Here is a 21,931-nt window from a genome sequence, read left to right as displayed (position 1 = left end):
TGGGAGTATGGAGAGAATCCACATCTGCAAAGCCAAAGAAGTCCATTGGACAGGATTCTCACACACCCTCACCCCAATCCAGCCAGAAGCCCTGGGACAGGGGAAGCCTCAAGAACAGGTGTGGCATGCATCTACAGAAGGCAACGCGGCTGGCCGGGCACCAGTTCCGACAAATGGGCCAGAGAAGCCAAGGCTAGGCGGGGGACTTTAAGGTCACCACCCCCAGCCCCTCCCTGTTGGCCAGCACACTTATCCCATGCTAACCCTACAGGTCCCAACAGCAGCTGCAACCGGTAATTTCCCTTTTAAGGCCTGGACTGAGAGCAACCCCTCCCAGTGGGCCTGGGGAATCTGCCCATGGGCTCAAGTTCTGGACACTCCTGTTCTATTCTTGCCCCTGCCCCCAGGGATGCAGCAAAAGTAGCTGTGATGCCATGGCTGGCAAGCGGGGTCATTTCCGGACAGGAGGGGGCCCAGGGCAGGGCTGTTGATCGGCCAACAGGTCCTTCCAGGTGCCAGAACCTTGTGTGGGCTGGTCAAGGGTCTAGCCATGCAGGTAGATTACAGACAGTGAGGAAGGAATAAGAAGGGGCTTGAACAGCTGGGATGGAGGTCAGGGGTAGGGACATGGTGTCCAGCCACCCTCCCACAAGGGGATGGACCTCCTGCCCTTCAGGTTGGGGGATTGGGCTGCAGGAGTGGCAAGGGGGAGGAAGGCTAACAGGCTGTGCAGGCACCATACATAGATAAATGGTATCCCCTGGACTTGTGCAAAATAGCAGACCGCCTTGACCTTCCCATTGGACTGTGCATGTGCGCGTGTTCGTGCACATGCACGTGCGCGCACACACACACACACACACAACCCTGAGCCCCTCAGCTCAAAGAGTTTCCACGCAGCAGCAGTGAGAAGCAAAACCTCTGGCACAAAGGAACAGGTAAACTACCCCTGGACCACCGTCCTCAGCCCCTTGCCCGCCCATGCCCAGCATTTCCTCCAGCCTTGGCTCCAGTCCCACGTCCACCCACCCTCTCACCCCCCCCCCCCCAAGCAGTGTGTCAGATAGCTGGGGCAGCTGCAGAGCCTGAGTAAGGGATTGCCCCCAGGGGCCAGACATTTAAGGAACCGGTGACTCCTGGCGGCCTCACTATTAAGGCAAAGGAAGAAGGAGACTGGCCATTCTACAACCCGGGCACTAGCTGCTCCTCCAAAGCCGTGGACACAGCGTTTGAGGGTTAGGAGGGACTGGTCATACGAAGGTAAGACTTCCCTCATCCCTCAAGAAGGGGCAGAGCCTACTACCTCCTGAGCCGAGAGAGGGACCACAGGAGCTGGGACAGAGGTGGTCTCAGAAGCTAGAGGGAGAAAGGACAGGCTGAGAGAGATCATGGTGGGGGTGGGCGGGGGGAATAAAGGCAGCCACCTTATCTACATATGAGTAATGCTGACCCTGTTCCACTTAAGAGATAGAAGGCTTTGAGCTGCCAGCCGAGAGAGGACAAACAGCTAAACAAGTGACCTAAGCTTCCAGCCTGGTTCAGCACAGGGCTTTGGGATCCCCTGGAAGGGCACTGGACTGGGAGGAGGCCAGGACTCCAGTCTGAGTGACCTTGGACAAGTTCTGACTCTTAGACATCAGTTTCCTCCTATACAAAGCAGGGGTTTAGAAACTGCCATGCTGGTTAGCTGAAATACCATGTGGCTATTAACAAGAATGAGGAAACTATGAACTGATATGGAGAGACCTCCAAGATGTATGAAATGGAAAAGGAAGGGGCTGAACAGTGTGTATAATAGGCTACCTTACATGTAAACAAAAAAGGGGGACAAGGACAAAGACATTCCTATTTTCATGAAGGAGCCTAGAGACCACCAGTGCTTACCTGTTGGGGGAGGGTTGTGAGATGGGGGGCTCGAGATGGAAGAGTGCCTCTTCATAAAGATGTTTATATTGTTTTTCGACTGTGTGATTGAAGTACCAATTTAAAAAAAAAAAACTGTATGAAATCAACTCTGTCCTTACTACGTCGCAAATGAAAGAGCTGGAATAATGAGCTGTCATCTGTCTTGGCCTTCCACCTGGGCCAGGGGCCCCAAGGCCCAGGGAGAAATCCACAGCTTCCTTCCAAGGCCGCTCCAGTGTGGCTTAGTCAGGAAGTTCCCTCTTAGATCTGACTTCATTCCTCCTGATGAAACCTCCAGCCCTGCCTCCCTAGTCCCATGTAGCGGTCCATCGGTATCCTCAGTGCCTCTGGGCCTTCCTTGGTTTGCAGGATAAACCTAAGCCCTACATCCTCTCCTCCCAGAACCTGGAATGGTTTGGGATTACTCAGTGGAGGACAAGCCCATTGGTCCTTGTAGCCAGGCTGGGAAAGAGATACAAAGGGGAGAAGATAGAGGCCAGACAGAAAAGGCATATTGCCTCTCACCCCCTGTGCCCTCCTGCCCCTCTACACACACACACACACACACACACACACACACACACACACACACAGAACATCTGTGAATCCCCCTCCTACTCCCTTCCTTGTCCTTCATGGCCTCATCCTCTGCCTGTCCTCCCAGGTGAGTGCCCACGCCTGCTGTCACCATGACAACCATTCACCACAAGCAGATGATGCAGGAGCACATGTCCATGGAGTTCTCCAGCTCCTCCACCCACGTGCAGACCTTCTCCAAGACAACCAAGATTGTGGGAGGCAAGTGGAATGGGGGCCGGGGGGATTGGGAAGGGGCAGCTGTTCTTCCTCCACATCCACCCCCTGGGTGGCCTCAGTATTTGCGATACCAAGAACAACCCTCTCCCAACCTGTGCTTCTAATCTGTGCCTTGATAAAAGCCTCCTCCAGTCCTATGTTCACCCACAGATCAGCTCTGCAGGAAAACAGCTTACAAAAAATCAATCTCGTGGCTGTGTGTGAGTGACTGATGAACTCTTAATTACCTGAGGAGATCAGAGCCATAGGCAAGCACATGCATCCCTGATGGTAGAATTTCAGCATGGAGGGAGTTAGGGAGGCAGCCACCTTATCTACATATGAGTAATGCTGACCCTGTTCCACTTAAGAGATAGAAGGCTTTGAGCTGCCAGCCGAGAGAGGACAAACAGCTAAACAAGTGACCTAAGCTTCCAGGCTCTCAGCCCTTGGGGACCAGACCTGGGGAGGGCAGATCCAAGGAAAAGCTGAGAAATGGTCTCAGACCAAAACGGATTGTTTTAGTCATGTCTCTAGAGAAAAGTGATTAAGAAATGGCCAGGGGCCAGGATATTGAATCCCCATCCTCTCAGCCATTGCCCCTCCCTCAAAGTCCTGGACAGGCCGTCCTTCAGAGTCCTCTGCGCACAGAGGTCAAAGCCAGATAAACATGCTACACCACCCCCTCCTGGTCAGTGACGCAGAGCAAAGAGGAGACGGGGACTTGAGGGCAGAAGTTGCAAGTTCAAGTGATGATAGCAGGGATTATCAGCACTGGCTGGAGTTAGAGTCATCTTCGTGTGGGCACGAGAGGGAGAGGAGTAAAAAACATAGCAATACCTGAGCCTCACCCAACTGTTAAACCAGGTGTTTGTTTTTAAAACGCTCAGAGATTCTAATATGTGGCCAGAGTTTAAAACCACTGACCCTCAGGGTCCAGGCAGGGAACATAAATGCATGAAAGAGACTGAGGTCAACTCGAGAGGACATACCCCGTCAAAAAGGGCAGCCATATTTACCTCCCACTAGTTGTTACCATATGGGAATACAAGAATCCAGAAATCTGAACTTTTATGTGAAATCTCACAATTTTTAGATATAGGGTTACTTTTCATTTAAACGTTGTGGAGGTCAAATAAGACATGTACGGACTGGGTGCAGCCTGCACACTGCTCATTCGAGACCTCTGACACCAGTGAACAGCAGGCGACAGGGCTCCTTAACACATTTTTCTCTCCTCAGTCGTTCAGGTTGGTGGGAATAATACAGGCACCTCCTTCACCGGGTCACTATGAGGATTAAATAAAATAATCTCTGAAATGTGCTTAGCACAGATCCTGACAAGGAAAGGGGACCGTGATTCAGAGCAATTGTCTTTAACTCACTAAGCCAACAAGAGTTTGTGTAGTTTATATTGAAAAAACAACGTTTTCGTTTCCCAGATGTAAAATTATATTACCACATTGAATATGCTCTTTCAGATGGTGAGATTCCCATACGTAGTCCCACTGGACTGGGAATGTCTCCTGTCCCTCAGTCAGGAATCACTACTCCCTGGCAATGAATGCTGAACCACAGGAGGGCAGGGGGAAGGCCCACAGCAGAGCTCAGCTAAGCTACCAGGCCTCCCAAGCAGGAGCAAGCCCAACCCCTCCTCATGCTACTGGGGGACCAGGACTTCCAGGAGACAAGCACAAGAGATTAAGAAATTCCCAAAAGAGAAGTCTCCTTTAAAAAAAATAAAAAATAAAAAAAAAATTAGTACTCAGGAGGTGGCCCAAAAAATGGTGATTGGCCATTGAGGGATGGGAGGGAAATTGGCTCCCCCTAGAGGTTGAAATGTGCCACAATACAATGACTCCAGGCTCTAAGGGCCTGCTTTCTTGGTAAAAGCTGGTCTGCTGACACTGGCCTAATGTATCCCACCATCCCCTCAAAAAAAAGGCCAGTTCTCTAAGACCAGCCTGAGCTCTGCCTGGAGCTCATTCTGACCTCTCTCCTGCTACCACAGAGGAAGTCATGACTAAGTCGTCGTCGTCAAGCACTGTCCAGTTCTTCAGTTTGGTGACTCGGAGTTCCAACATCCCTGAGGGCGAGAGCGTCCCTGAGTTCGTGGAGAAGCCTCAGCCGGTCACCTCGCCTGAGGGTACGTTGACCCCATCCCATGTCTCCCCATGCTTCTAGGTGCTTCCCTTTCTTTCCCATAACCCCAGCCACCCCACCGCCACCATCAGCACCACCGTCTCCAACATGCAAATACTGTCAGAGCCAGGCCAAGGCTCCTTCTCCTGCCTGGGCTGGAGCGAGACCCCTGGGAGGAGGCAGGGAGCAGGCGCCAGGTGCAGCCTGGAGGCTACCAGGTGAGCATGCGTCCTGTGCCCACTGCAGGGGATAAAGCTGTGTTTCGAGCCCAGGTGCGGGGGAACCCCAAACCGAACATCTCCTGGAAGAGGGAAAGTGGCATCCCCATCAAGGAGTCTGCCAAGATGTTCTACGACAGCATTAACAAGGAGCACGTGCTGAAGGTGCGGGGCCCAGCCTGAGATCCAGTGACCCAGGAGGCCAGAGGGAGGGACCCTACTCCAGGGAGCCGTGGGTCCTCTCACCCACAAGACAGTCACAGCGAGACCCCAGAACTGGGAGATGGGAAAAGAGGCTGTCATTACCCTAGGGGAGGGTCAGGATGAGAGAGGCCAGTCAGGATCTGGGGCCTTCCCAGAGTGAGCAGGGAACCAAACTGTAGGGGCAGGGCAAAGCAGAGCCAGAACAAAGGCAGAACCCGGAGGGGGCCAGCACAAATGGAAAAGAAGGAGTATTCCAAAGGGTGTGTGAGCCTAAAGGAACAGGAGCCCAAAGCTACCAGTGTGGCCAGAAAGGGGCAGGACCATCGTGAGTAGAGGGAGGCTGAGTGGAGGGATGGAGGGAGGGGCTGGTCGTAGAATGGGAGTGCGGGTAGGGTTCCTGGGCTTTTCAGGAGAGTCTTCCAGAAGAGTCTTGCCAGGGGCTGATAATTCTTAGGTCTAACCAGCTTCTGCAACCTCTAGTCTGGAGAGATGGATTCCTAGGAGACCTAGGCCTATAATTACTCCTGTCCCAACTGGTCCTGCCCCCAACTTCCACTGTGAAAAGCAAAGAGCCTCGCTGCTCCCCCAGAAACCAAAGTTGGTTCCTTCTCCTCAGAAAGACCCAGAGTCCCCTATTCGCTGACCCTTGCACAAACTCATTCACTCAGCAAACCCTTTCTGAGAGCCCACTAGGCTGTAAATACCACGCTATAGGCCCAAGACAGTCTTACTCACCACTATTTCCTCAGGGGCTCAGCCCCTGGTACAGAGGAGTAATTATGTGTTAAAGAAAGGAGTACTTAGCCCTGTGCCAGAAGCTGCAGATAGAATTACAACCCAGAGGAAGTCCGTGTTCCAGGAGCTCACCACCAAGGGGGAGAGTCCATGCAGAATCAGGCTACAAACACAGACACTTACACTGACTGCTACCTCCAAATCATAGAGGCTGTTCAATCCTCTGCACATACACCCCCAACACTCAGCTCCTTCCCCAGCCCCCCGAATATGCCCTCCTTTCTTACAGAAAGTCTCCCTATGGTCCCCTCCCCAGTCCCTTACTAATGACCTGATTCTGATCCAGCTGGAGCCACTGACCTCGGATGACTCTGACAACTACAAGTGCATTGCAAGCAATGACCATGCAGATGCCATCTATACCGTGTCCTTGCAGGTGACAGAGGGTGAGCCAGCCGCCTCCTCCTCCTGGTCTTTCTCCTTAAGAACCAAATTCCCCTGTCTGACCCTGTCCCTCTCTCTGTCCTCAGGTCAAGAAAAAATGGATTTCAAAAAGATGTTGAAGAAGAGGTGAGACTGGAAGGCTCCTCACCCCAGGGTACTGTCCCCCCCATCCTCCAGGCTAGAGCTTCTTGAAGGCCTTTCAATGGGGCTTTGATTTAATAGCCCTTGCTCCAAGAATCCATGGAGTGGGGATGGGTATCTCAAGGTTAGGAGAAGCTCCCTCTATCTTCAGAGGGAGTTGCTGAGTCCAAACTCAGTCCCCACCTCCTCCCAGGGGTGCCCCTCCTCCCAAGAAGCAGCAGAAGAAAGTGACAGATGAGAAAGAGATGCTGGAGATTTTGGCCAACGTGCCTAAGAAGGACTTTGAGAAGGTCTGCATGGAGTACGGTTTCACCGACTTCCGGGGGCTGCTCAAGAAGCTCAAAGGGATGAAAAAAGTAGAGGTGGAGGTCAGTGCCTATCGGGGGGCAGGGGTCTGCAGGCTGGGCCTGGGTCTCACCGAAAGGGCTAGCACCTTTTTTAAAAATATATATATATATATATTTTATTGATTTTTTACAGAGAGGAAGGGAGAGGGATAGAGAGTTAGAAACATCGATCAGCTGCCTCCTGCACACCCCCCACTGGGGATGTGCCCGCAACCAAGGTACATGCCCTTGACCGGAATCGAACCTGGGACCTTTCAGCCTGCAGGCCGATGCTCTATCCACTGAGCCAAACCGGTTAGGGCTAGCACCTTTGTGTCTCCTGGCCTGCACACACATACTCAAAGGCATCCTCTACAGCAAAAGCAGGAAAGGAACTCAAGTCACCTCCCTTCTGCCTCTCCTCTCTTCACTCCCTAATATACTTGCATGGACTTGGAGTCAGACAGACCGAGGTTCACATCCCAGTTCTAACTGCCTTTTTAAATGGACATGGGCATCTCTCTGAACCTCAGTGTCCTCATCTACCAAATGAAAACCATACTTTCGCTTTCATCTGTTTTTGTGTTGTTTTCATTCATTTACTCGACCAACTTGTCATTATTACTCACCTACAATGGAATTAGAAGATCTGTGTAATGGGTCCAGGTCCATCGTAACAGTCCTGCAAATGGTTCTCACCTGGTTTACATGGTACTTGCTTCTCTCATCCCCTAGATAGCTTATCTGTCTTCCCCTAAATCCTCCAGTTGATCAGTGGCAGGAGTTAGGGGAAGCAAGCTATCTAATCAGTCTAGTCATTTCTCCCCAGACCCTTGAGGAGCTCCTCCAGGATTGAGGACACAAACTAGGCAGGCTTCAGGCACCCTTGACACTGCCATTTTGTTATTCCAATCTCTCAGGCCATCCGGATTCTAAAGCCCCTGGAAGACATAGAGACCAAGATTGACACCACGGTGGTCTTTGAGTGCATCATGGAGCTGAAGGACCCCAATACCAAGATGACATGGGTCAAGGTGGGGAGCACCTAGTCAGGGCCCACCCTGCAAAATCATTTCCTCTCTGTACCCCTCCCTTCTCGTTTTCCATCAGCCATGTCCTTTCTTCCATCCCATCAAGAGGATGCCGCCTGATGTGGTTAAAACTGGCTGGGAGCTGGGCTCTATTCTTAGCTGTTCTACCACTTGGTTGTTTAATTTGAGACATTTACTTTCCTCTATGCCTCAGTCTACCCATCTGAAAAGACTGGATTAGATGGTCCTGAAGGTCTCTGTGCCTCTAAGAGAAAGCATCAAATAAATTCATGCATAGTAAGAGTTCAGGCCTTAGGGAAGGCAGGGACCCTGGATCCCAGTGAGCCAGAGGATGAGGCTACAGAGATCCTATGGGCCTCTGGGAGTGTTTTAGGCTCTTAAAGAGGTAGACATGGCAGTCTTCCAGTTCAGACTGGCCTTGGGAAATGGGGACCTCTGAAAGTCTCCTAAACCACTTCATCAACTTTTCTACCTGTTTCATGCATCAGGGTACTGAACCACTGAGGATCCAGTACTCCCTGGGCAAGTATGATGTGAAGCAGGTGGGCACCAAGTACATGCTGGTTATTACCAACGTGAATATGAACGACGCAGGCATCTACAGCCTGTCTGTGGGTGACAAGCGGATGACTGCAGAGCTCAAAGTGCTGGGTATGAGTGTGGGCATCAGGGGGCACAAAGAGGACATGGTCGGGGTCGGGGAGAGGAATAGCCATGGATGGAATCCATGGGGATATGGAAGAGAGGATTGTGGGGCTATGCAGGAAAGGGCTGCATGGGAATGGGAGTTCATGTAGCAGGGAGACAAGTGGTGTAAGGGAGAGGACTATGCGATAATAAGTGCCATGGGCCAGTGTAGAATAGTGGTTAAGAGTACAATCTCTGGAATTAGACTCTTGGGGTTCAATTCCCAGCTTCTGTCACTTAAGAGGTGTGTGATTTGGGCAAGTTATTGAACTTCTCTTTGCCTCCATTTCCCCATCTGTAAAAGGGGGAATCATAGTAGAACTACCTGTGTGGGAATTGGATGCATTACTATATGCACATTGGCTAGAAGAGTTCCTGGCACATATCTAAAACTGCACAAGTGCTTTTTAAAATTGCTATTAAGATACCTGAGGAGATCATAAAAACACCATGAGAGGATTTAGAAGCGGAATGAAAGATACTTTCCCCAACTATGGGCTACAGGAGGCCAATGACACCTCAGTCTCTATGCTTCCTTCACCATCCCACTGCTCAGGAGAGACCAGGGCTGCAGTCCAATGACTGGCCCTCCTACTTTTTGCTGCAGATGAGCCGCTGAAGTTCTTGGGAGAGATGAAGCCAGTGAAGGTGACAGAGCGCCAGACAGCTGTATTTGAGATCCGCCTCTCCAAGAAAGTGCCTGACTTTGTGTGGAAGTTCAATGGGAAGGAGCTGAAGAGGGATGACAAGTATGAAATCTCAGTGTCTGAGGATGGTCTGACCCACACGCTTAAGATTAAGGATGCCCGACTCAGTGACAGCGGCGAGTTCTCTGCCCAGGTGGGGGACCTGGTACAGAAGGCCCAGCTCACTATTGACCGTGAGTGATTGGGCCAGAGCTTGAGGGGTGGGCTTTATGACACAGCAACTTCCATATGGGCAGTCATCCATCCATCCATCCATTCAACCATCCATCCGTTCATCCATCTATCCACCCACCCATCCACCCATCTCCTCTTTGCAAGGCCCTTTGATGGGTATTAGAAACAGAGAGGGGTTGCCTCTCCACTAACTCCTAGTACAGTGGGAGAGGCACATGTGGAAATAGAATTAGAACACAAGTTCTCAAGCAAGGAGTCAAGATATATGAGGGTCTTATTGTCAGCTGGGAAATTATGGGCCAAGAAATTATTATATCACATATTACATATATTACAGCACATCACTCTTGACTATTCACATTCTTGTAACTAGTTTGGAGAATTGTACCTGGTGATGATGGGTACACCAAGAAACATGTCGCACATGGGAACTACACTTGACACATGTGACATGGAATTATCATTACTGTGATGGAGGGAGACAAAGAAGCTGAAGGAGCCCAAAGAAAAGGTACCACCTGGCCATGTCAGAAAGAATGTGATGAGGTGATGGCCAAGCTTTACCAAGAAGAAAAAAAAGTAGTTCAGCTTTCAGAGAAGGAGGGAAAGGAGGGGACGTTCTCAGAAGAGGGAATAGTATATGTAAAGACTCAGACAACGGAGAGACAATGCAGTCATCTTTGGGGTTACCAGGGGACATTTATCCCATTTTATATATGCAGAAACGGAGTCTCAGAGAATGAGTGCATTGCAGTCAGCTAGCAAGTAAACACACTCCACGTCACAAGTCCCTGTGCTTTCTGGGGCCAAAAAGATGATCAGGGCAGCAAGTAGCTGCAGAAGGGGATGTAGGTGGTTGGGGGCAGGTCCAAGTGTTTCTCTGTCCGCAGGCATCCCCATCAAGTTTGTGAGCACCCTCAAGAATGTACGTGTGAAAGAGAGGAGCCGTGCATGTCTTGAGTGTGAGCTGACATCCAAGAATGTGACACTGCGCTGGAAGAAGGATGGGCAGCTGCTGGAGCGCAGCACCAAGTACAGCATGAGCCATGAGGGCAAGCGAGCAGAGCTGATCATTGAGGATGCACAGCTCAGTGACGGTGGCGAGTACACCGTGGTCGCAATGCAGGATGGGGACCCCACTGAATACTACAGTACTGCCACAGTCACCGTGGAGGGTACACACCCTGTCAGTCTGGATATGGATCAGCCCCCTATGACTCCAACCCTCCCCCAGACCATGATCAGTTTCTACCTCCCCACTCTGACCACCCCCATCTCCCACATTCTGACCTCCCAGGCTCTGAACATCTTCTACCTCCTAGATCATCCCCTATCTCTTGAACTCTATCCAAAATCCCTTCACTTCATTCATCCTTTACTTCTAGTCTCTGACTATCCCCAGCAACCGTGATCATCCCACACCCCTTGATCCTGGCCAGCCCCCACTCACTAGCCTGGACCATTGCCCACTGACCCTTACCACCTCAATTTCCAATGACCCTGGGCCTCCCACAGACCAGCAACACCACAACTAATATCCCAACTCCACCAACCACCTGCATGCCCACCATCTATTCTCCTTCTTCGACTGAGCATCATCATAAGTCCCGCTGACCATTCTCGAACGATTGGCTACCCCCACCCCAACCCCATTAGTCATCTCCTAGTCTTCCTGGTGGCCATTTCCCAGTGCCACTGACCTTTCCCCAACTCCTCACCCAACTTGCTCCAATTCCCACACTGACCATTTCCCAATCGCCCATTGACCATTTCCAAACCTCCTGCTTGTCATAAATGATTTTGAAATACGTGGTACACCTGCCCCTTCCCAAAGCCTCCACTCCCTTTCTCCCTAGAGCGTCTGGCCTCCGTGAAGAGTGGGATGTCCGATGTGCATGCGGCCACAGGCAGCCCGGCTGAGCTGTGCGTAGTGCTGAACGACGAGAAGGTGGAGGGCGTGTGGCTGAAGGATGGCAAAGAGGTTGGAGCTGGGGCTAGGGAAGGGGACCATGGAGGAAGGGGTTCAGCGGGCACACACTCGCACTCACACCCACCCCCACCCACCCCCAGATCACGGATTTGCCAGGCGTGCAGATCGTGAAGCAGGGTGCGGTGCACAAGCTCATCTTCCCCAATATGGGCCCAGAGCATGAGGGCAAGTACACATTCCGGGCCAAGGGCGCTGAGAGTGAAGCCTCGGTATTCATCGCAGGTATGGTCCCACTGTAGACAAACCTCAACCACGGCAGCCCCGCCCACATGCTCTTCCTCGACCCCCTTGACTCCTCCCCCATCCCTACTGGGTGAGTCTTCCCTACCATCCGGCCCTGCAGATCCTCCTACTATCGACCCCTCCCTACTGGAAGCACTTGCTGCGCACCCAGTGACTGTGAAGGTGGGCCATACTGCGAACATCAAGGTGCCCTTCCGGGCAAAGCCACTTCCCAAAGTGACATGGTACAAGGATGGTGTGGAGGTGACAGAGGAGGAACGCGTGTCCATGGAGCGCAGGGAAGACCAGGCGTTGCTCACCATTTCCAACTGCGTGCGTGAGGACAGCGGCCTTGTCCTGCTCAAGCTCAAGAATGACCATGGCTCAGCCACAGCCACTCTGCACCTCAACGTGCTGGGTAAGGGCAGGACCCTGGGTGGGCGGGGCTGAGGGCACCTGTGTCCAGTGCTCAGGGTAGGAGGCAGACTGGAGACAGAGTTGGAGTTTGGATTGAGAATGGCAATAGAGTTCTGGCTTTGTAGCCAGAAGCCCCACTTCCTAACTAGGTGGCCTTGGGCAAATCAGTTAACCTTCCTAAGCCTCAGTTTCTCTGAGGAAGAGGGTGATTTTTTTTTTTAAAGTATCTACTTCAAGTGAATAAAGCATGCAGCATAATGCATAGCATATAATAGACCTTCAAATGTTACTTACGTATTGTTACTGACGTGGAGATGAGGACATGGTTGGGAGTATGGTGGCAATGAGGTAAAAAAGGTGGGATTTTAGGGATGGAAGTGAGGTTAGTTGGGGAGAGTATTGGAGTTGGGAGTGGGGTTGAGGATAAAATGAGATGGGAGAAAAACTTGGAATAAGAGTGGGAATGGAATTTGAGATGGGTCAGAGCATAAGGTCGAGTAAAGAGATGAGAAGATGACCTTTGTGAACTCATTTTCCACATGCAACACAGACACCACTCCCACCTCCTCCTCCTGCATCTCCATCAAGCTGTGGGGTGGGAAGGTTTGGGTTTCGGTTCAATCCAACAGCAAAATTTAGCACCTCCTTTGTGTTCTCAGTCCTGAGGACACAGAGGTGAAGTATCCCCAGCAGTCCCTCAACCCAAAAGGGACAGATACTTATAGACATGTAATTCTAACATGTCTAATACCAGAGAACACTGGCGTTCTGGAAGCTCAGAAGAGGGGGAGATCTTGTCTGGAAGGGGACAAAATGGGGGTCTGACAAGGCCCCTCAGGTCTTTAGCCTACCCACTCCGAGGCAGACAGGAGACTCAGGGGGGCAAGGATCAAATCTTTGGACAGGTCTTAGAAGGAGGGGCAGTGGACACAGGGAAGGGTGGGGGATCCAGAAAGTTCAGAATCTAGCTATGATTTAGTCTGCCTGGGCCACTGGCAAGTGGGATGAATCCCTTTGACCCTTTGCTCCAAAGCCCCATTCTGACGGCATCTTCTGTTCTCAGACCGTCCCAAGCCTCCGCAGGGCCGAGTGGAGTTCCTGGAGCTCTCGGGTAATTGTGTGCACATGAAGTGGAAGGCCCCAAAGGACAATGGTGGGCGGCCTGTGACACAGTTCATAGTGGAACGGAGGGCAGTCGGCAAGAAGTCCTGGATTAAAGTAGGCGAAGTGGACAGCAAAGTCACCAAGTTCTCCACCAACAAAGTGGAAGAGGGAAAAGCCTACCAGTTTCGCATCCTGGCCGTCAATTCAGAAGGAGTGAGCGACCCTCTGGAGACAGATGAAGTGTTTGCAGGAAATCCTATCGGTCAGTGAGATAGCCCCAAGCTCAGTGGCACACTCAGGGTTCAGGATGGGGGCCTTTAGCCAGTGAGGAATGCTGGTCTGTGGAGAATTTCACAGGGTCATTTCTCTAGTCACCCATGAGACAGATGGATTCCAGAGTAAGAGCCAAATATCCCGTGGGGCAGGAATTCTCAACTTTTCCCAGTCAGAGCACATGCAACAACATACTCCTGCGTATATTTCCAAAACTGTGCACAATTCCAGGGACCTGACTCCACTTGGTTTCGTCACTCCAGAAATCATCCGAAGCCCAAGTGAGAGATGTTACTTTAGGGATAACCTTAATCCATGCTAAGATTTTTTTCCAAAGAAAACCCTTGATAACATCAATCTTTTAATTTAGATTACTTAATTACTTGCTACACTCCTTCCAACTGATCCCATGTCCCAATGTGTCAAGATAGTACCTTAAGAACTGGAGCAACCTGGCTGGGTAGTTCAGTTGGTTAGAGTGTCATTCCAATATGCCAAGGTGTGGGTTCAATCCCCGGTCAGGGCACATACAGAAGTCAACCAATAAATGCAAAAATTGCATAAATAAGTGTAACAGTCTCTCTCTCTCCCCTCCTCTCTCTCTCTCTCTCTCTCTCTCTCTCTCTCTCTCTCTCTCTCTCTCACACACACACACACACACACACGAAGTAAATTTTTAAGAACTGGGGCATTGGGGGTGACACATGTTGGAAGGTTTAAGTGGGTGATTCTCAATCTTGGCTACACATTAGAATCACCAGAAGTCTTTTTAAAAATGCTGGTGCCTGGCCTCCACCCCAGGCCAATCAAATTAAACTATCTGGAGGTAGGACCTAGACACTAGTTATTGATGGTGGTTTTTTGTTCTTTTTTTCTTCCCACTTCATATTAATGTGCAACCAGAGTTAAGAATCATGGGTTTGCCCTAGCCTGCTTGGCTCAGTGGATAGAGCATCAGCCTGCGGACTGAAGGGTCCCGGGTTTGATTCCGACCGGGGGCACATGCCTGGGTTGTGGGCTCAATCCCCAGTGGGGGGCATACAGGAGGCAGCCGATCAATGATTCTCTCTCATCATTGATGTTTCTATCTCTCTCTCCTTCTCCCTTCCTCTCTGAAATCAATAAAGAAATGTATATATATATAAAATCATGGGTTTAAGTTGAGTGTATGTTTTTAAGGAGGCAGCCAGAGGTCAGCATGGGGTAGGCAACTGTCTATGAGCTCCCTCTCCTAACTTCTGCCCTCTCTCCATCCCCTATAGAGCCCCCTGGTCTTGCCTCCCAGCCTCAAGTGACTGATGTGACCAAAGAGACCGTGACCATCACGTGGAATGCCCCCACCCAGGATGGGGGAGCCCCAGTGCTCGGCTACATTGTAGAACGGAGGAAGAAAGGCAGTAACCTGTGGGTGCCATTCAACAAGGACCCCATCCAGGGTGAGTCCCTGGAGACAGAGTAAAGAGAGGCTTTGCTGGATAGACCATGACCCCTACTGATCTGAACATGCTCCCTTCCCCAACTCCTTTGGGGATTTTAATAGCATCCACGACCCCCTCTTCCTTGCCCTCTTACTGTGTGGACCTCCTGGCCTCATGACCACTCAAATTCCCATTTCAGGCACCAAATGCACAGTGGATGGTCTCCTGGAGGATACAGAATATGAATTCCGAGTTATAGCTGTGAATAAGGCAGGCCCCGGACAGCCCAGTATACCATCCAACTCAGTGGTGGCCAGAGACCCTGTCAGTGAGTTAGGGGCTGCCAGGCCCCAACACATAGTGGAATTAACCTATTCACCATAGAAAGAGGACTGCTTCTATGGGAAAGTGTAATGGGGTGGGGAGGGGGCAGTATCAAAGAGTTTTCACTTTCTGGGAGCTTCCAGCCTACCAGAGAGACAGAATTCAGACACATAAGAAAGCCAACAAATAAAGATTGAGAGCCAGAGACAATGAGGAGGCAGGTTGGAAAAAAAATTTTTTATTAAACTCTTGAGTATTTCTGGTATTAAGTGAGGTAGTAGAAGCATGGTTGAGGATGGGGTAGTAGTGCTAGGTAGATGGTGGGAGTGTTGAATTTAGGAGTTGAGGTGGCGATACTGCATGTGAATGGATGTGGTGGAGATAGGTGGGTTAAAGGTTGGGGGGTTGCATATAGAGGGGTTGAATGTGTATAATATGTTGAAATTGGAGGATACTGATTTCAAGGGTGAAAGTGTTGAGTCAAGTGAGAGAATTGAACTTGGAGATTATTGAATATGCAAGGTCAGGTATTGAGGGTATTAATTGTGAGAGTGGAGATAGAAGTTGTGAAGTTAGTTTTCAGGGCTATTGAATGTGGGAACTGGCACGGGATTGAGTGAAAATGAGTTTGGGGGCTGACTGGATGCGTGTTGTGCCCCAGAACCCCCAGGCCTGGTGCAGGGCCTGCACGTTTCTGATTCCTCCAACTCCAGTATCTCCCTGGCCTGGCGGGAGCCTGCAGAGGGAGACCCACCCTCTGGCTACATCCTGGAGATGCGAGCTGAAGACTCCAAAGAGTGGTCCAAGTGCACAAAGATCCCCATCTCGGGCACCTGCTACACGGTGGGAGGCCTCACTGAGAGGCAGAAATACTTCTTCCGAATCCGGGCTGTGAATGAGGCTGGGGTTGGGGAGCCCGTGGAGCTGGACGAGGGGGTCCGTGCCATGCCACCACCAGGTGAGAGCACAGAGGGCCAGGGGTTTATCCTAGTTTCCAAATCTTCCACTCTGAGACCTCATTCCACAGGGGAAAATTGGGTCATACTGTGATCAAGAAAAAGTCATCCCGCCGAAACCGGTTTGGCTCAGTGGATAGAGCGTCGGCCTGCGGACTCAAGGGTCCCAGGTTCGATTCCGGTCAAGGGCATGTACCTTGGTTGTGGGCACATCCCCAGTAGGGGGTGTGCAAGAGACAGCTGATAGATGTTTCTCTCTCATCAATGTTTCTAACTCTCTATCCCTCTCTCTTCCTCTCTGTAAAAAATCAATAAAATATATTTAAAAAAAAAAAAGAAAAAAAGAAAAAGTCATCCATACTTGCTGTGCCTGGACAGAACCAGGGGTGATCCTAGGGGCTTCCCCACCAAAAAAAAACACCTCATTATGTGCCAAATAGTATCTACTATGTACCAAAGGAGGTGTGAGGGATAATGAAACAAATAGATCACTCGACCTATCCTCAAGGGTTTTACATGCAATTAGAGGAAGACAGATGAAAAAATAGATAAATGCTTCACAGCGATGCAGGGCTGTTAGATGTCTTGTATGGCCTATGATGAGGGCATGAAGGAGGAGAGGTTGGGAAAGGCTTTGGAGGGGAGGCTTAAACTGAGTCTTCTGGAAAGAGAGATGCATGCCCCAATCTCTGTCTCATCTCAGCTGCCCCCAAATTTGACCTCAGTGCCCGGCTGAAGAGTCACATGGTGGTTCGTGCTGGGACAGCCCTCTGCATCCATGCCGCCTTCTCCGTGAGTCATTCCTGACCCTGGCCCCCGACGTCCACCACTTAACCAAGATAGCTGCTGTAGTTTTCGTAGTCTCTGCCTCTGCCCCTCGCCAGGCGCCTGACACCAGAGCCTGGCAGGAGACGCCTCAACATTGGGGGAGAACCTGCCCCCAAATACCACCTGGGTGACCCCTGGTGCCATCTCCTGTCACCACCAGGGCTCACCACCTCCCAACGTGATCTGGCAGAAAGATGGCATCCCTACCAAAGGCAGGGAAACTATCACCAAGGGCAAAAACCACTCCCAGTTCCTCATCAACAGCACCAAGCGCTCCGACTCGGGGGTGTACCGCATCCTGCTCCAGAATGAGTTTGGAGAGGCACACTATGACATCCATGTACGAGTGGCAGGTATGACGGTGGCTGAGGCCTCAAGGAGCATCGCTGCACAGTCTCCAAAATGTAGCTCCCTCTGTGCTTGCTTTCCTACCACTGTGCAATCATGCCTTCAGGAAGTGAAGGCTTCTCTGGTGCCTCAAAGTAAGGCTTTATCTGCCTCTGCCTTAAGGGGGAGGGCTGTTGCCACTTTTTCTCACTGTCCTGAAGCTCCAAGGGCACTGAACTAGGACCAAGCCCTTGTTTCAGCTTCTGCTGCCATATCTGGTGAGCTTCAGGACATATGTAGAGAAGGTTCAGAAAAACAGAGCAGAGAATGGGTGACAGGCAGGAGGTACAGAGGAAGATAATCCATTAAAAACTGGGGTGGCCCTGGCCAGTGTGGCCCAGTTGGTTCAGTGTCGTCCTAGGCACTGAGAGGTCACCAGGTCATTTCGGGTCAGGGCACGTGCCCAGGGTGCGGGCTGGGTCCCCAGTAGGGAGAGTGCAGGAGGCAGTCAACCGATGGTTCTCTCTAATCATTGATGTTTCTATCTCTCTCTCCCTTTCTCCCTCTAAAATCAATAAAAACGTATTTTTTTTAAAAAAGAATCAATTTGTAAGACAAGTCAGTTATTTAAAAAATAAAAGTTTAGAGAGTGCTGGAAGCTTACATAAAGCCTTAAACCCCTAAGGGCTGATGGACCCTCTGACTATTCCAGATTTTCCACGGCCACCCACAAACCTACGGCTGTTTGAGGAGGTTCCCAACACGGTGACTCTGAACTGGAACCACAGCCCTGATGTGCAGGAGGACGGTGAGGCCCACTACGTCATCTTGAAACGGGATGCGAGCACCGCCACCTGGTTCACAGCAGCAGAGCGCGTCTTCAGCAACAAGTACACCGTGACCGGGTTGCTCCCTGGCAGGAAGTACTACTTCCGAGTGTTGGCTCGGAACGAAATCGGTGACAGTGATCCCCTGGACTCCAAGGACACTTGGCTCGTCAACAAGGACAAGAGTGAGTCAGGGTGTTTAGGGGTTCAGGTTATGCCTGAGATCCCTTGATGCACGAGGGTACCAAGGATTTAAGGTAAAATCAGAGAACCATTGAGGTGGGAGTGGGAACATTGGGAAGCTGGACAGAGCAATAAAGGTCAGGAAGCCTAGGGGAGAAGCCACCTTTGGGGTACACTGAGGAGTGAGACTAAGATGGAGGTTGGGAGGTACCCTTGGGGGACAGTATTGGGCTAGAGGGAGGGGCGGGGTGTAGTGCTGAGAGTGATCCTGAGCCCAGGGGCTGAAGGCAGTGAGGACTAGGAAGGGTCTCCAAGGAGCAGGGAGTGGGCATGAAGTCCAGCAACTGTGGAGGGAAGGGGCTAAGGGCGGGGACAGTGTCAGAAAATGTGAAATGCAGGGCTATATAAGAGAGAGCTGAGACCATGGAGGCTGGGAGGACACTGAGGAAAGCTTGGAGGGGGAATTAAAAGCAGGATAACACCTCAGTTCTGGGAAGCTGGTGGCTAGAAAGAAGACTAGGACTCCAGGGTCTGGAAAGTATAAAACCCTGAAATGGTAAGGTGGGTGGGAGGGTGGTGGTAGAAGAACTTTAGGAAGCAATAAAAGGTCAGTCCCCAGAGTTGGTGGCATCTGGGAATCTAACCCAGGTCATCAAAATTCCATGTGATGGGTCTCAAGGGCACCTTCTGAGCTGGTAGGGACCTGGAGATGCTCACAGCCTCTGCATTCCATCCTCGCAGTCGAAGACCTGAGTGCCAAGCTAAAGCCATATGAGAAGAAGGACTGGCGCCATGCGCCACGCTTCCTGACTCCGCTCAAGCCCCACACGGTGCTGCGTGGCCAGGACTGCACCATGACCTGTGCCTTCCTTGGGAACCCCCAGCCCACTGTGACCCTCTACAAGGGTGACGTTAACATCACAGCCAACTCCAAGTTCTGGTACAACTCCACCAGCGGGGTATGCACAATTGTCATCCCTACCTGCACACTCAAGGACAGCGGCGAGTACAGCGTGCTGGTGGAGAACGAGCTGGGCAAGGACCGCAGCAGCTGCAAACTCACCGTCTATGGTGAGAGTGCTGGGGGAAGAGCCGGGGGTGGGGTGGGCATGGGAAACGGGTTGTTTCCCATCTGGGGCAGAGGCACAAAATGGCAGTCCTGGGGGTTGCTGACTCTCTTCATATGGCTGGCAATGTTTTGTATTTAATCTGTCATGGGGTGGTTAAACATGGGCCATATTTGCTACCACTCTCCACCCTCAATGTCATTTGTTATGTGCCTGGCCCCTGCAGATGTGAGAGTTGGCAAACTCTCAAGCGACTGTAGTTTGCAATCCTTGGTAGGCCTAGACTTGCCTTGAAAAAGACATTGACTCCCCAATCACAATCTCTCTGGCAGAGTCATGGAAAGAATCTTTAGGTTACAAATGTTTGCAAGTGATTCAAGATTGAAAACTACTGGTCTCGGATAAGGGGAAATGGGATGCACAAATGAGGAGAGGGCTAAAGGGAACCTAGTGGATGCCCACACTCTGCATGTATGTGCCACATTTCTGCTTGTGTATGCACATGTAGGGGAAATATTTTATGCCTTCCAACACAGTCTACTGTCTTCACAGCTACACAGCTAGTAGCATGAACTAAATGCAAAGCTGACCTTCCTTGTTCCCTCCTACTTAACTTCCTAGCCTTCCCATGATCCTCTCAATAAAATCCCAAACAAGGCCCCACCCTGCCCACAACTACCTCTCCAAGCCTCATCCACTGCCACTCCCTGAACTCTCCATGACATTCCATTGATGTCCATGGTCTCCCTAGTTATAGACCCGTTTCATCCTGTTATAGATGCCCTTCCTTGGGGAAAGGACCTTGTCCTGTTGCTCTGTCTCTCAAGTCAGCTAAATGCCTGCCACACTGAGGTGATGCCTTCGGAGTGGCTGCTGAACTATGTGACAGAGCTAGACCAGGGAAGGCACTGTGGGAGAGATCTAGATTTCATACCAGAGCTGGAGAGAGATCCCTGACAACTCAATTCTGGTTGTTAAACACATGGGCCAGGGCCCTGGCTCCACCACTGACCAGACGTGTGACCTTGGCAAACCCTTCTGTGCCCATTTTCTCATCTACTTCTTAGGGCTGTTGTGAGGCTTACGTGAGATAGTGCTTGGAAGTGCCTGGCACAGTGCCTGACAAATATTAAGTGCTGAATAACTGGCAGCTCTTGGCTACACACACTCAGCTGACCTTGGGAGACTAGAACTGAGGCCCAGCCCCAGGGAAGAATTGAGGGCCCCAGGCAGTTCCTGCATAGTAACCAGCTATGTGGAGTTTCCCTTACCCCTGGCATCACTAAACTAACAAACACTTGCCTTGCTGTTTCAGACAAAGATGACAAAACAATTCTAGCATCAGTCACTGAGAGCCTGCAGAAGAAATCGAAGTACCTTATGTGAGCTCCATCCCAGTCCCGGCATCAGGATGTTGTGATGTGGGTCCTCTTGGCCTGTCCTCTATATGGCCCCAGTGAGGAAACCCAGTTTGCTCTCTGGTGCTTGTCAATGTAAACATTCAATGAAGGGATGGGACAATAAACTGAGCAAGCTCACCCTTTCCTGTCTCTGAGGGTGGTGTACAGTTGGTGTACAGTTGGTGGACCAAGGAGATGGAAGTGGAAGAGGAATGGGGATTCACACAACCCAGACTGCTGAGAGCTTGGTCCAAACCCACCCACATAGAGAGTGACCAGCCCCCGCTTGGCTGGGCCTTTGCCTTCCCCTCCTCCGTAGCCACACTGAACCCTCCCCTCCTCTCCTGGCATGGATGGGCAAGTCTTGCCTGATTCATCCTTCTCCTCATCCTGTTCCCTCCCATTTCTTTACATCATGTAGGTCTGTCATCAAAGTTCTGGGGTTTGAAGGGCCTCGGGACCTTGCCTCTTTAGTGCCCAGGGTTCCCAATGTTTGAGAACTAGAGCATCTCAGAGCTAGAAAAGATTAGTCATCCAGCTCTAGGTTTCAAACTTGTTTTTGCAGTGGAATCCTTCCCTTTTTTAAAAAAAAAAAAGGATAGGGGTCATTGAGCCTCCCTCCTTTACTTATTCTTTTGCTATCTCCCACCAGAGATTTCTGTAAAAACCCTTTTTTGAAAAATCACTGATTCATTCAATACCCACAAGGGACCTGCACTGCCTTCTGTCATATCCCCATAACTATACAACCCCTCTACTATTCAAAACCACCCAAGGCTTCCCTTTCAAATTCTGGGTCAGAGCACTGCCCATTAAGATGCAAATGCCCCTGGAGTATGGGAGAAACATAATTCTACCACGGCTTCACATCAAAAGTATGAATGACTCAGTCTAATCCCATTCCTCCAAGCTGTTCAACTGAGCCCTGGGTCTAAGAAGAGAGAAGATGGTTGAAGGGAATCTGGATCGTTTGGAGCAGGCAGCAGGCCTGGGTTGAGGCAGGGAGGAGGTGGGCAGCAGGAGGACACTGGGTAACTAAGGACCACCAAAGGTGCTGGGCACCCA

At 50.9% G+C, this 21,931-nt stretch overlaps 1 protein-coding gene across 1 annotated transcript; it reads left to right on the top strand.

Annotated features, from left to right (window-relative positions):
* The first annotated feature begins 2,594 nt into the window (after positions 1 to 2,594).
* IGSF22 (immunoglobulin superfamily member 22) lies at positions 2,595 to 20,999 on the top strand. The gene is made up of 22 exons (XM_008148985.3): positions 2,595 to 2,703; positions 4,712 to 4,846; positions 5,089 to 5,225; positions 6,346 to 6,445; positions 6,530 to 6,569; positions 6,778 to 6,952; positions 7,831 to 7,944; positions 8,451 to 8,613; positions 9,257 to 9,529; positions 10,421 to 10,705; positions 11,387 to 11,511; positions 11,601 to 11,742; positions 11,864 to 12,160; positions 13,223 to 13,525; positions 14,799 to 14,972; positions 15,154 to 15,282; positions 15,940 to 16,236; positions 16,938 to 17,026; positions 17,223 to 17,415; positions 18,102 to 18,401; positions 19,141 to 19,470; positions 20,782 to 20,999. The coding sequence occupies exons 1-22, from the start codon at positions 2,595 to 2,597 to the stop codon at positions 20,850 to 20,852; spliced, it is 3,981 nt and encodes a 1,326-aa protein (XP_008147207.2). The 3' UTR covers positions 20,853 to 20,999.
* The last annotated feature ends 932 nt before the right edge of the window (positions 21,000 to 21,931 follow it).

Source organism: Eptesicus fuscus, chromosome 13, assembly GCF_027574615.1.
Source record: "Eptesicus fuscus isolate TK198812 chromosome 13, DD_ASM_mEF_20220401, whole genome shotgun sequence".
Classification (NCBI taxonomy): domain Eukaryota; kingdom Metazoa; phylum Chordata; class Mammalia; order Chiroptera; family Vespertilionidae; genus Eptesicus; species Eptesicus fuscus.
Note: the sequence above shows the minus strand (reverse complement) of the source record. Positions and strands in the feature narration are given on the sequence as shown.

Coding starts and splice junctions, on each gene's coding strand:
- IGSF22 (XM_008148985.3), top strand. CDS start 2,595: ATGACAACCATTCACCACAAGCAGATGATGCAGGAGCACATGTCCATG. Junction 4,847..5,088: donor GCCGGTCACCTCGCCTGAGG/GTACGTTGACCC, acceptor TGCCCACTGCAG/GGGATAAAGCTGTGTTTCGA. Junction 10,706..11,386: donor TGCCACAGTCACCGTGGAGG/GTACACACCCTG, acceptor CTTTCTCCCTAG/AGCGTCTGGCCTCCGTGAAG.